Source organism: Mobula birostris, chromosome 19 (genome assembly GCF_030028105.1).
Source record: "Mobula birostris isolate sMobBir1 chromosome 19, sMobBir1.hap1, whole genome shotgun sequence".
NCBI lineage: Eukaryota > Metazoa > Chordata > Chondrichthyes > Myliobatiformes > Myliobatidae > Mobula > Mobula birostris.
The window spans coordinates 61820672-61835457 of NC_092388.1; the positions used below are offsets into that span (position 1 = coordinate 61820672).

Sequence of the window (14786 nt, forward strand, 5' to 3'; positions counted from 1 at the left end):
AGATGCAGCCTGGTCCATTGCAAGCAAAGTCCTCCCCACCACTGAGCACATTTACAAAGAGCATTGCTACAAGAAAGCAACATCCATCGTCAAGGACCCCCACCATCCAGGCCATGCTCTCTCCTCTCTGCTGCCATCATGAAGGAGGTACAGGAGCTTGAGATGCCATACCACCAGGTTTAAGAACAGCTATTACCCTTCAGCATGGAGAACTTCACTGACCTCAACTCCGACTGATTCCACAACTCGGACTCACCTTCAAGGACTTTACAACTTGTGTTCTCAGTATTATTTATTTATTTTAAAAAAGTAATTATTACTTTTGTATTTGTGCAGTTTGTCTTTTGCATATTGGTAGTTCGTCAGTCCCTGTGTGTAGTTTTTTATTGATTCTCTTGTATTTGTTTGTTCTACTGTGAAAGCCTGAAAGAAAATGAATCTCAAGATAATATATGTACTTTGTCATAAATACTTAGGATGTTGAAATTCAGCTGATTAAAAGACCCTTTGGATTAGCATAAGCTTACCAGTTTCAGACTGCAATATTTTAAAATTATTTGGCATTTGCAACAGAGTGACTCCTGAATTGTATCTGAACATAAGCTACATATGTAAGATAGAACCAGTTTGTGGTCTCTGTTGAGGTTGTGGCTCACATTAGGTATTTATTAGTTTTTGTTAGGTTTTTATTTTAGATTCATAGGGATGGTTTTGGGGCACAGAGAGGGGAGTTGGGTGTCAGGTTAGAGTTTAGGGACAGGGATGGAGGAATTCGGAGGACAGAATGCAGTCTAAACCTCCACTCCATGCTTGAAGGCCAGTGGCCCAGGAGTGTTCGGAGGTCAGGCCAGCAAATCGGCAAGGAAATTCATACTCCCGTCATTGGTGAGTCCAGAGCTTGAGGCCTGAAATTTGGGTCCTCATTCGTCATCAAAATTCAAAGTTCTAAGTTAATTTATTATCAAAATACATATATGTCACCATATACAACCCCGAGATTTATTTTCAGTAAATCCAAGAACCATAATAGAATCAATGAAAGATCGTACCCAACAGGGTGAACAATCAACCAGTGTGCAAAAGTCAACAAACTGTGCAAATACAAGAGAGAGAAAAAATGAATAAATAAGTGATAAATATCGAGAACATGAGGTGAGGCATCCTTGATAGTGAGTCCATAGGTTGTGAGAACAGTTCAGTGATGGGGCAGGTGAAGTTGAATGAAGTTATCCCCACTGGTTCAAGAGCCTCATGGTTGAGGGGTAATTATTGTTCCTGAACCTGATAATGTGAGTCCTGAGGCTCCTGTACCTCCTTTCTGATGGCAGCAGTGAGAAGAGAGCATCACCTGGGTGGTGGGGGTCCCTGATGATGAATGCTGCTTTCCTGCAACAGTTCTCTGTGTAGATTTGCACATTGGAGGGGAGGATGTTATCCACAATGGACTGGACCACATCCACTACTTTTTGTAGTATTTTCTGCTCAAGGGCATTACTGTTTCCATACCAGGCTGTGTTGCAAATAATCAACATACTTTTCACCACACATCTATGGAAGTTTGTCAAAGTATTAGATGCCATGCCGAATCTTCATGAACTTATCAGAGTCTTGGATCAATACTGAAAATTGAAGCCTGAAGGTTGATTGATTGTTCGCACCAAAATCCAGAAGTCAAGGTTCGACGCCAGGACTGTGAGTCTGAGAATCTCTGAGTCCACTGGGGAAGTCAGGGGCCCAATATCTACAAATTCCGAGTCAGCTGGAGGCTAGAGGCTGAAGACAGCCTATCGTAGGTTAGAGGGCTGTGTATGTGCGTAGGTGGGTGGTAGGGAGGGAGGAATGGGGCTTATTTCATTACTGTCACTTTGTTGCTTGGTATGTTCTGTTTTGTTCTGCCCTGTGAGCATTATGGGTGTATTATGTTGGTGCCGGAATGCGTGGTGACATTTGTGGGATGCCACCCCACATCCTTGGGTGTGTTGGTTGTTAACAAAGACAATGCATTTGTCTGTATCATACATAAAAGTTGCTGGTGAACGCAGCAGGCCAGGCAGCATCTCTAGGAAGAGGTACAGTCAACGTTTCGGGTCAAGACCCTTCGTCAGGACGAAGGGTCTCGGCCCGAAACGTCAACTGTACCTCTTCCTAGAGATGCTGCCTGGCCTGCTGCGTTCACCAGCAACTTTTATGTGTGTTGCTTGAAATTCCAGCATCTGCAGATTTCCTCGTGTTTGCATTTGTCTGTATGTTTCATTGTACATGTGATTACTAAATCTGAATCTGTGGTATTAGGACCGTATGATCTAAACATGTTAGTAATATATAGAGAACATGCTTCTTGTAACAATGTTTCTGATATTTGTGGTAGAAACTTAATATTGTATGAGCATACAGTGAGAGATTTCATCTGTAAATACACAGATAATTTGTTTTGAAATCATGATTTGCTATGCCAAGCTTTATTTAATATAAAGAACATCTGTGAAAAGAGAAACAAAATTGGGATTATCCATGAACTTTAGCTGAATGGAGTCGTGCAGAATATAGTTTAAACAATTAATTGCCTATGAGGTGTATTTTGCTCAGTGAAGATATGAATGAGAACAGAGGAAGGACATTTATTTATTTATTTGTTAGTTAGAAGGAAGCAGTTGTGTTGGGCACTAAAGACATCTGGGCAGGATAGTGTGAGATTGAGCTTTTAACTACTAATGTAGAACTATTGATTCCTGTGTTTTTGACAATTTTTAAAAATTTCTGCGCTCAAAGAAAGGAATAAAGGCATGTATTTATTTCTAAAAGGGGGAGAGAGACTATTTAAAATTGTGAATGGTTAGAGTTGTTAAACAGAAAGTAAGGACATAATAATAATAATAATAATAATAATAATGAGCAAGTGACAAGGCACCTGTAAATTTAAATTATAAGGGGAAAAGGGAGGGAGAGCAAACCAAATGCATTCAATAAAATTCTGAAAGCCAAAAATAGTTTTTTTCCTCAAAAATAGATAAATTTCTTAAAGCTAGCTTGGGACAAATGAACTAATTATTTATCTGGCACATGAGCAAGTCGGCAGATGCTGGAAATCCAAAGCAACATGCACAAAATACTGGAGGAACTCAGCAGATCAGGCAGTATCTATAGAAATTAATAGATAGTTGATGTTTTGCGCCAAGACCCTTCTTCACTGAGTTCATCCCTGACCTGCTGAGTTCCTCTAGCATTTTGTATGTTGTTTATCTGGTGATATGGCAGGGAGCAGTTGCAGATTAATGATTATATCAACATTGAATTCCTCTTAAACTACCACCTTAGTAGTATAACTGGAAAACATCACAGGTAAATGAGATAAGTGTTGTCATTTTTGCTTGGCATTGTCATTGGAGCTGTAAAACAGCAGTTCATGTAATGCTTTGTAGCTCATATGCATACAAAGAGATTCAAATTTACAATTGTACCATGTATTGAAATTTCTTTTTGCTTTAAAGTGAAAAATGTCACATCCTTGATCATAGTCTTATTATAGTTGATTTATTGTTTAAGTTAGTTGACGAGACATGTTGTATGCCAATGCTTAGAACTTGCAAATATGATTAAAGATGAGTAAGTTATTTAATCCCTGGAGTCTGCTCTGCCATTCAGTAAGATCATGAATGGGACAACCTGCCAGCTCATGCCTCTTACTAGCTTTGGTTATATAATGTGCACTGCTAGATTGCCCCTCTGAATTATTACTTTAGTGAAATCTTCCTACTTGTATCTAGAATTTTACTATAGAAAAAAACTGATTGACAAAGAATAGCTGTGTCCACGGGCTATGAAAATAAAACTAACCATAATTTTATCTCAAATTACATTTCTGTTGAATAGATACAAATACTTTCAACTTTTCTATCTTCTCTCCATTCTGATATTCTGTCAATTTCTCCTATATATACTGAATGATGGTGAGGCATGATCTGAAATAATTTTCTTTTTCTGGTTGGTTTCACAGTGTTGTGTGTCCTATTGTGGCCTTTAATAACCTCATATGACCTGTGGCATCGTATCTGCAACAAGGTTGAACCAGTTCTGCAGCGACTGGATTTTGGTCTGAAGGATTATGTAAAACATTTGCAAAGAAAAATAGAAAGTAAGAGCCTTTAAGTAATGTTAAGATAAATATGAGTGTTAGGAACACAGTGGAACTAATAATATTTATTGTCCTTATAATGCATGTTCTACTTTAGTTCTCTATTTGAATAGATTATTTCACCATCTCAGCTAGGCTAATGAAATACTTTTGAGTTGTAATTAGAATCAGAATCAGGATAAAACCACAGCATTAAATTTGCATAGTGCAAGATTACACAACCAGAAAGTGAATAAATGTCGGGGTAATGAGTACAGCTGGTATTACCTGAAGGATGACCGTTAACCAGGAGAAGGTATCCAGCCACTTGAAACTGGTGTAAAAACTGGGACATAGGCCATGAACTGACTACTTCCTTACAACTGCACTGATAGCCTGAAGAGGGGTTGAATCCATATCCAACAGAAAGCAAAAACAGATAATGCTAGAAACATTCAGCAGGTCAGGCACATCTGTAGAGTTTGGCTATTTAGTAGATTGCTAGTTGGATCGGATAATCAGAGAAAGGGTTAGGCAGTTCTAACAGATTATGGATTACCCTTTGTAGGATTGTGTGTCCCTGTGAAAGTAAAGCATTATGATTTTGTGAAGTGAATGTTAAAAGTTTCTCTTGTATTTGGAACCTTGGTAATCAAGCACAAAGAAAATTATTTCTTTAACATTTCCTTTATTATCTGTTGCTGATCTTGTCTTTCAGTGAAACAGAAAGAATTGGCTGAAAGAAAATCAGAAGATGAGAGCGAAGCAGATACATCAGCTCTTTGTCCTATGGTTAGAGAATATGCTCCTGTAACATCATCTAATCACAGTACTATATGGGAACATTGTGGGCAAACCCAGCATTTTGTACCCAAGTTAAATTACCCTTGAGATCGCAGAGAAAGAGAGACTTGGAATGAAATTTGTGTGTGGTGGCATTCCCATTTGCCCGCTATCCTTAATGTTCTAGATAGCAGCACTCTGTGCTTGGGCATGGTCTTAGTTGTTATAAGGCACATATTCTGTTACTGAATAACAGCAAAACAACTTTCGTATCATTGTCTGACATTATGATGTTTCCTGTTGTAAGATTCCTCAGATGATATTAATATGAGATGTTGGAGCCTTTGGAAAGGCAAATAATGTATTTTTAAATTCAAAGACTTTACAGACAAGACACTTGGTCTCCTTTTCCTGCTCCTTCACCCCTTTCTATCTCCCTTACCAACTCTCTTTCCCTGACCACCTTTCTCTTTAGAACCCCACCCCCTTCTTTCTCTCTTGCCACCCTTCGGCTCTCTGAATCTGATTCAATGACCCTGCTCTTACTGCCCTCCTCTCTCCCTTCAATCATCTCTTTTTCATAATTCTGTCCTTCTCACTCCACTCACCTTTTGATCCTTTTGTCTCCTCTCTGCACTTCCTCCACCCTCAACACATTTCTAGATCTCTGTTTTGCCTCCTCCTCCTCCGCTGCATGCCCTCTAATCCTCTTGCCCCCACCCCCACATTCATCTTCCCAGTCATCCCTGCCATTCTGAAATTCTTGACATTCCTCTTTTACCTGTTCTTTTTGAAATATTTCATCTGAAATATGCTGAATATAAAATATTAGCTTAGTGGAGTGTATTTATATTGGATCACATGATCACCAATAATAGATCAGAATTGGAAGAATGCTGAAATCTGAAAGTTAAAGGATTACAAGTGATTACAGAGATGAGGAGAAGTCTACAGAGGGCTTGGAACATAACTACAAGTTTAGGTTGTGTTGTCTTATTAATGCAAATTATTTTCCAGTAAATTCATATTAGTATTTTGTTTAATAAGTTGCGTTAAAATTTTGGTTAATATATTTAGTTGCATGATTAATCACACTTTTTTAATTGCTCAACAGCCCTAATTTCTACGTTTGTTCTGTAGATAAGTACCTCAGGAGCCGGCAAAGAACTGTCTATTTCAGACACAGAACTATCGGAAACATCCTGGACAGAAAATGGAACTTTTAATTTGTCAGAAGGTCATACCCCACAGACAGATGCATCAGATGGTATGATAAATTAGTGCTACCATTGAAGAATGTGCAGAAACGGAGCAGACTGATACATGAGATGATTTTTAATAAATGAAAATTCAAAGGTGGCTACATTCTGGCTGAATGAGTTATGAAAAGGAAGTATACAGTAAATAAAGTAACTTGTAAACACAAGAACTTCAGCAGATGCTAGAAATGCAAAGCATTTTTGGACACGAAATGCTGAAGGAACTCAGCAGGTCAGGCAGCATCTATGGAAGTGAACCAATAGTCAACAATTCGGGCCAAGACCGTCTTTCAGGACTGGAATGGAAGGGGAAAGGTGACAGAATAAAAGAGTTGGTGGGGAGGGGAAGGAGGATAGCTAGAAGATGATAGGTGAAGCCAGATGGGTGGGAAAAGTAAAGGGCTAGAGAAGGAGGGATCTGATAGGAGAGGAGAGTGAACCACGGAAGAAAGTGAAGGAGGAGGAGAGGGACATCAGGGCGAGGTGATAGGCAGATAAGATGTAAGGTGCCAGAGTGGGGAATATGAGAAATTTTTTTTACTGGGAGAAATTGATATTCATGCCATCAAGTTGGATGCTACCCAGACAGAATAAAGTGTTGCCCCTCCACCCTGAGGGTGGCCTAATTGTGGCACAAGAGGAGGCTATGGACCGACATGTTGGATTGGAAATTGGAGTTAAAATGTTTGGCCATCAGGAAGTCCCATCTTTGGCGGATGGAGCAGAGGTGCTTGATGAAGCGGTCCCCTAATTTACGACGGATCTTGCTAAGGTAGAGCACCGGACACCACTGATGACCCCAGCAGATTTGCAGGTGGAGTGTTGCCTCACCTGGAAGGACTGTTTGGGGCCCTGAATGGAGGTAAGGGAAGAGGTGAATGAGCAGGTGTAGTACTTTGGCTGTTTGTAGGGGTAAGTGCTGGGAAGGAGATTAGTAGGGAGAGGCAAATGGACAAGGGAATCACAGAGGGAGAGATCCCTGCAGAAAACCAGAGTAGTGGGGAGAGCTAAAGATATGTTTGGGAGGTAAAGTAACTTACCTTCAGAGTGCTGGGGAAGCATGTTTGGATTTTATTGTAATTTTTTTCACGTAGAAAGGTATTTCTGTTTAGGTACATGCAGAACACTCTGCTTTTACATTTTTGAAAGGAATGCTAAATTCCCATTTTTGCAGATTTGTGCTTAAATAAATAGTAGAATCAAACAAAATTGCTGCTGGTGAATGATCATAACATACAGGCAGTCTGCTTATTTGACCTTTTTCATTTGACAAATTCAAATGATTTGTAAATATTTTAAATCATGGTACTTCATCCATTAAGGGAATAAGAACAGTTAACATTAAATATATTTCTTTCTTAAACTATTAGCTGAAAGAATCATGCATATTTTTATTATCACTGAATTTAACTAATTCAGTACATTCCTCAATTCCTTTTCTTATTCTGCTCTTTGTACGTTTTGCCATCTAAAATACTGTTGCTACAGACATGTAAGCCCATCCTTCACCCTTAATGGCTTGCATTGGCTCCCCATTAAGTAAAACTTATTTTTGAAATTTACATGTTAATTTTCAAATCTTTGCATTGTCTCAACCTTATCTTTGTAGTCTCCTCAGGATCTATAATCCTCTGTGATATTTGTATTCCTCTCAACTATGGCTTCTTGCTCATCCCCACTTTAATGTCTCCAGCACTGCAAAGCTTCTAAGTGCTAGGATTCCTTCAATAAATCCCTGCTTCTCTTTCATCCGTTAAAATGTTCACTAAAATCTAGTAAGATTCAGGATAAAGCTGGACAGAAATGTGAAAACAAACTGTAATAATTTCTATAGATATTGGAAAAATAAGATTAAAAATGTAATGTTGCTCCTATTAGAAAGAGAGGCTGGGGAATAATGAAAAACATGGCAATGGAGGATGAATTAAGTAGGTGCTTTGCATTTTCACTGTACAGCAAATGCATTTCAAAATACTGTAGCTCTGAATGGGGAATTGGAAGGGAAGTAGGAACTCATGAACATTACAGTCACCAGTGCAGTTTACTGTGCAAGGTTTTGGAACCATAAGCTGACAAGTTGCCAAGTGTGGAGTTCTTTCCAGAATCTTAAAGGATGTGGGTAGTGATAGAGTCGTTTCAATTTTCCAAAATCCCTTAAATTTGGGGACTGTTTCATTAAATTGAAAAATAGCACATGTAATTCCTTTATTCAAAAAGGGAGACAGAAAGCGGGAACATACAAACCATTTATTTCAATATAGGGAAAATGTTAAAGCTTTGTTTAAATGTTAAAGTAGGCCATTTTAGCTTTATAAAAGGGAATGAATTTTGACCAATTTATTGGAATTCTTTGAAGAAGTAAGATCTGCTGTGGGATAACAGGAGATCAATGGAGGTACTATACTTGGGTAATTTGGATCAAATATTATCATAGAATGGTTACAGCACAGAGGGAGGCCATTTTGCCTTTCATATCTGTGCTGTATTTATATAAGAGTAGCTTTTTAGTTCCACCCCATGGCCTTGTAATTTTTTTCTTCATCATTTACTCCATTTATTCCAAATCTTTTCTGAAGAACAGACCCTGCCTCCACCATATCTACGAACAGTGGAAGCACAAAAGGCATAAAAACTTTTTCCTGTGTTACTCTTAGATTTTTTTCCCCTTTAGTCTATACCTGTGGTCCTTGACACCTCTGCTAATACGGAATACCTTCCCAGTTTCCGGTCCTTATTACTTTATTTACTTCTATCAAATCTCCCATCAACCTCCATACACTTGTAACTATAGTACTACATTACAAGAACCATTTCCATAATTTCTTCCGGACCTTCTCTAATGCCTGCACATCCTCCCTACAGTTAGGCATCCAGAGTTGATGACAGTATACCATTTGAAGTACTTGTGCTTTATGAGGGTAAAATACTGAGCCAGTATTTGAAGTACTTGTGTTACAGTATTGATCTCCTTACTTAAAAAAAGACGTTAATATGATGTAAGCACCACAAAGAAAATTCAAATAGCTGGAATGGACAGATTTTCTTCTGAGGAAAGATAACAGGTGAGGCTTACATTTGCTGGAATTTAGATTAGCGAGAGGGGACTTGATTGAAACGTTCAAGATCCCAGGTGCCTTTAAAAAGGTAGATATGGAGCAATTGCATCCTCTTATTAGTAAATCCAAAAGTAGGGATTATTGCTTAAAACTAAGAGATCACTTGCTTAAGAGAAAAAAAAGACATTTTTCCCCTTAGAATCATGAGTTTTATCCTCAGAACAGTCCTTGAATGTTTTTAGGGTAGAGTTAGATAGATTTTTGATAAGCAAGGGGGTGAAGAGTTATTGGGGGTAGTCAGGAATGCAAAGTTGATGTTATAATAAGATCAGCTATGATCCTACAAAAAGCAGAGTAGGGGTGAAAGTGACCAACTCCTGCTCCTAACTCTTATGATCACACTCAATGTTTACATTCTGTTTATTTTCTATTGATTCTGTGATAAACTTGGTTTACTATCAAATCTGATATATTCCTCTTCAGAATAATTTGTAAAACATAATATACTGCAAGAAGTTTACAGTTGTTTTCATCCTTCTTGTATTAATTTTCTCATGTTTTAATCATTGATTCAGATTTAGATCGTCCGAGTGATCATGAAGAAGCATTTGCCAGAGATCTTCCAGAATTTCCTTCAATAGATAATAAAGGAACAATAGATGATGATGACGATGACTCAAGTATTGGCATTCCAACTCCCCCTATTCCCACTCTGGAAGCTGAGTCATGTCAGGAAGACATAGGAACTGCTGTGGCTGGGCTTGCCCTCAACTTGTCTGATGAGCAAAGCCTTAACCTGATCAGTACTATAGCGAGTGAGGCCATTGCTGTAGCTATGTCATCTGCTGTGAAAGGCCAGTTGCAGGCTACTGAAGCCAAGCCCACCACACCACCACAGCTAAACTCAAGCGAAGAAACTGATACTGAGGAGGGTGATGACTTTGAGTTGCTTGATGAATCTGAGTTAGAGCAAATTGAGAGCGAATTAGGACTGGATCAGGGCCAAGCAGCGAGACATGAAGTCAATGATGGCAAATCAGGCTTTCTCTCAAATATACTGGGAGGTCATTAAACCTTCTTTCAGAGCTGGAGAATAAATATGCAGACCATATCTGAACAACAAACACAAGCTATGGGCTTATTCCCAAAAAGAGCCAGACTTCAAAAATATGATCTTGTGTATATGGAACTAAGTGCAGCAAAAAGATGAGAAAAAGTGAAATAGTACTGCACATTTAATAATCTAGTTATTGAAGGAACTGATTTGATTTGTGTTTTTTGGTATAATGGGCCACCTATTTTCTCTGTGTTGTCTGACTATAATCTTTATGCCTTGAATTAACAGCATGGAAATTAATCCTGTCTTGTCAATCTGAGTTAATGACTAGCTTAAATGTTTTAACTGATTCATATGGCAAATCTAAAAGTCAGATATTCAACAAACACAATTTTTTTCTTTGAATTCTGTGCAGAAACAGACAATCAATAGTCGGCTTCTTTCTGGCCTTGTAGCAAGTTGGACTGCTAAGAACACAAAGTACCACTTTTTGCGAATATTTGCTGTATTTTAAATATTTTATAAAGTCCAGTTCTATTTGAAGTTTTTAATTCGTATGTTATGGTAGCTTTGCTATTTTTGTTGCACTTAAGTGGAATGTTCAAAGAGAGCTTCGTAGAGGCATGTTTCAAAACTGAGATTAATAATCCATTTCCATACTTGTTCTTTTTTCAGTTACATAAAACCAATCTGTACTGCACTTTCTGCATTATTGAACTGAGAGTCAAAGGTGAAAATTATCACATTAAAGTTTGGTTTAAGTTCAATATTGCAAATTAGTTTTTATATTTTTGTTTTGATTTATAACACTTTAAAAATTATTCTTTACACGCATTTCACTTTGTTCTAATAGGTAATGAGCTTTACTCCAAAAAATAGTTAATGAATTTTTATTTTTCTGCTTTGAACAGTTATTAATTGGATATTAGTTTCTGATGCCACTTTGAATAAGGACACATGTGAACACAAACAAAGTAATAAGTGGCCTGGATTTTAGACCATAAGATATAGGAGCAGAATTAGACCGTTTGGTCTTCCAAGTCTTCTCCACCATTCAACCATGACTGATTTATTTTCCCTCTCAATCCCATTCTCCTGCTTTCTTCCCATAACCTTTGACACCCTTACTAATCAAGAACCTGTAAATTTCTGCTTTAAATATACCCAATGACTTGGCCTCTACAGCTGCAGTGGCAGGAATTTCACAGATTCACCACTGAAGAAATTATTCTGTATTCCTGTTGTAAAAGGGCATAATTCTAAGGCTGTATTCACCCACTACTGGAAATATCCTCTCCACTTCCATTCTATCTGGGCCTTTCAGTGTTCAGTACATTTCAATGAGATCCCCCATCATTCTTCTGAACTCAGTGAGTACAGGCCCAGAGCCATCTTACGGTTCTCATACATTAACCCTTTCATTCCTGGGATCATTCTCATGAACCTCCTCTGGACCCTCTCCAATGCCTGCACATCATTTCTTAGATAAGGGGCCCAAAATTGCTCTCAATGCTCCACATACCATTCTTGCTTTTATATACCAGTCCTCTTGAAATTAATGCTAACATTGCATTTGTCTTCCTTACTACTAATTCAACCTGCAAGTTACCTTTAGGGAATCCTGCACAAGGGTCCAAAGTCCCTTTGCACTTCCAATTTCTGAAGTCACTTCACATTTAGAAAATAGATTACACCTTTATTCCTTCTACCAAAGTGCATGACCATACACTTTCCTCCACTGTATTCATTTGCCACTTCTTTGCCTATTCTCCAAGTTCTTCTGCAGACTCCTTGCTTCCTTATCACTACCTGTCACTCCACCTATCTTCATATATCCGCAAACCTGACGATAAAGCTATCAATTCGGTCATCCAGATCATTAACATGTAATGTGAAAAATAAAAAACCCAATACTGATCCCAGCAGAATACCACAAGTCATTAGGTGCTAACAAGAAAAGGCACTCTTTATTCCTACTCTTTGCCTTCTGCCAGTCAGCCAGTCTTCTAATATCTTTCCTGTAATACCATGGGTATTTTCACTTGGGACAAGTTCTCTGGAGGAAAAGATATTGTGAATGTAAAAAACATAATGGAATAGAATCTGCACACTTACATCTTGCTTCACAGTAAAGAAGACTTCAAAGCTGGGTCAATGGGATCAGCTTACTTTAAAAAAAGCAATTAGTGGCAAGGAGAGAGAGTAGAGATATTGGCAGAAAGTTTGATTGCTGTGAATGGGGCCCCACTGGTGAAAAATTATCAATTAGTCATTGGTTTGTGGGGCAAGGGAAGTAGAGGTGGTAGGATTCAATGGTAGAGTGTGGGGTGGGGCTAGTAGTTTGTAGGAAACAGATAGTTTCCTAAGCAATGAGTACTTCTCAGCGTGTTGGACCTCGAGGAACCACACGATGAAGTCTTTTCTGCACTTCATCTATTTTCATCTTGCATTTCTGGAGGCCTGGGAAAAGCAGCCACCTGGGGCTAAAAATAGACCCCTGACAAAAAAAGGCAGATAGCCCCATTATAAACACTTATTGACTAGCCTTCTTCCCAAAGCAGTATACATGTTCTTCCTCCTTTTGTTCCATCAGTAAAACCTTATGTGGATGATTTTGTGATGGCTTTGACTCCCAGTTTAAATTCTGTCACAATTTAACATCTGACTTAACCCTAAACTCTTGTTTTTAAAATGCTTTTCTCCCTTCCTAGTTCATCATAATAGAGCCTTAGAGAAAAAATAAATATTATGCATTTTAAATACTATGTTTTTACATTGAAGTTAAATAGTAAGTAAATCTATCAGCTTGGGGATCTGTATGTAAAATTACTAATCATTTTAGTTGATTAACTAATATTGGGTAGAATTGCAGTTTGATTTTGTCAAACCACATTGATTTTGTCAAATCATGCATTTATTTGTGTCAACATTAACTTGACAAGTTTTGGTTAATCCCATTGAACTTTGAATTGAGCATGGAGGAATTTTGTTAAGTCACTCATAAACTAACCTTAACACCAAAAAAACCAGTCACACCTAATTTGAGAGCCTTGTGTTGATTTGTACCCAAATAAAGTTTTATATTCCGTCATATCTTGTACACATTTAGATAAACAAACTTTTAAATTTATGAGATCTTCCGGTTCAGTTGAAAGAAACTTGTCCAATTGATTCCAATATAGTAAATATAAACTTTAGGAACAAATACATTTGTAATGAGATAGCCACAAACATTTCAATTTATAACATTATTCAAGCATCGTTTGAACAATGGTTTCAAAAAAGAAATAAATTCAAGAGAACTAGTTCAGGTCTCTCATCGCCACAATCCCCTCCCCCACCCCACATCAACCCCATACACCCTGATCATCACTTTCAACCCAGTTGAACTGTTAATCTTACTCTAAACCTACTGTATCTTGTTTTCATTTCTCCATACCTCAATAATTCCTTGAAGCCAATCCTGCCCAATTGAGTAAGGAGTCTCTATACGTCCTTCCCGTGGCATGCATGGGATTTTCCTGAGTGCTCTGGTTTCTTTCCATAGTCCAAAAACGTACTGGGTAGGTTAACTGATCATTGTAAATGGTCCCATGAATAGGTCAGGATTAATCGGGGTTGTGGGATACTGGGGTGGTGCAGCTCGAAGGGCAGAAAGGGTATACTCCACGTTGCATCACTAAATAAATTAAGTGGTACACAAATTAACTGATGATGCACTGACATTAGTAAAGATAATGAGATTTAGCCAAAATTAGTGAAATGGTGTACTTGCTGCAGACTAAATGATACGTCAAGTAATTTTCACAGCAAAGCAGAAAAGATTTATTTCATGTAGGTTTAGTTTCTTGTTCCAAGATTTTTCAGCAAGAGACACTGATCAATTTTATTTGCAATTTTCATTTTACATTTCATCATTCTTTGACTAGTGCCATTTTGTGTGGTTTTGTTTGGAACACCAATTTGTTTTTTTATATATATTGACATAGTCTAATCCAGTGGACTATTTGGGTGAAATCTGTTTCTGGTTACAATTAACAATTATTTAGCTAACTTTTATTCCATTTAAAATGGGAAATCTAATATTAAAACACATTGAGTGAGAAATTTGACCTTGTACAAGGCATGCTGTAGCAGCCTCTGCAAATTAACTTGATCTTCAAAGAACTGAAGCTTATCATAATTTAACTTACAGCTTTTGGAGTTAGAACTGACATTGAATGACTTTTTGGCAATTCTTTAATCCTTTCACTATCCTGGATAATTTATGGTAGTGTTCAGTAATCATGACTGTGAAGTATTCAAGTAATACATTTGCTGTTTAACTCAATATTTTCATTATTAAATACTTTACTTTATACACATACCAGCACTTCATAGTGTGATGTTTTGTTTGTTACTAATGCCTTTAATTAAAGCTCACTTCAGCAAGTGCAAACCAACAGAGTGTACTGAATTATGGTGGTGTGTAAGTTATCAGATGTTCTGACGATAGAACTAAAGAAACCTGAAACTTGGGA

The 14786-nt window shown here is 37.7% G+C and overlaps 1 protein-coding gene across 1 annotated transcript in view; it reads left to right on the plus strand.

Moving 5' to 3' along the window:
* retreg1 (reticulophagy regulator 1) overlaps positions 1-13357 on the plus strand; it is a 119392-nt gene extending 106035 nt beyond the window's left edge. The window contains exons 6-9 of the mRNA XM_072283728.1: positions 3995-4132; positions 4830-4903; positions 6035-6161; positions 9785-13357. Of these exons, the coding sequence (XP_072139829.1) occupies positions 3995-4132; positions 4830-4903; positions 6035-6161; positions 9785-10281 (836 nt within the window). The 3' untranslated portion in view covers positions 10282-13357. The remainder of the gene's footprint in view (positions 1-3994; positions 4133-4829; positions 4904-6034; positions 6162-9784) is intronic.
* The last annotated feature ends 1429 nt before the right edge of the window (positions 13358-14786 follow it).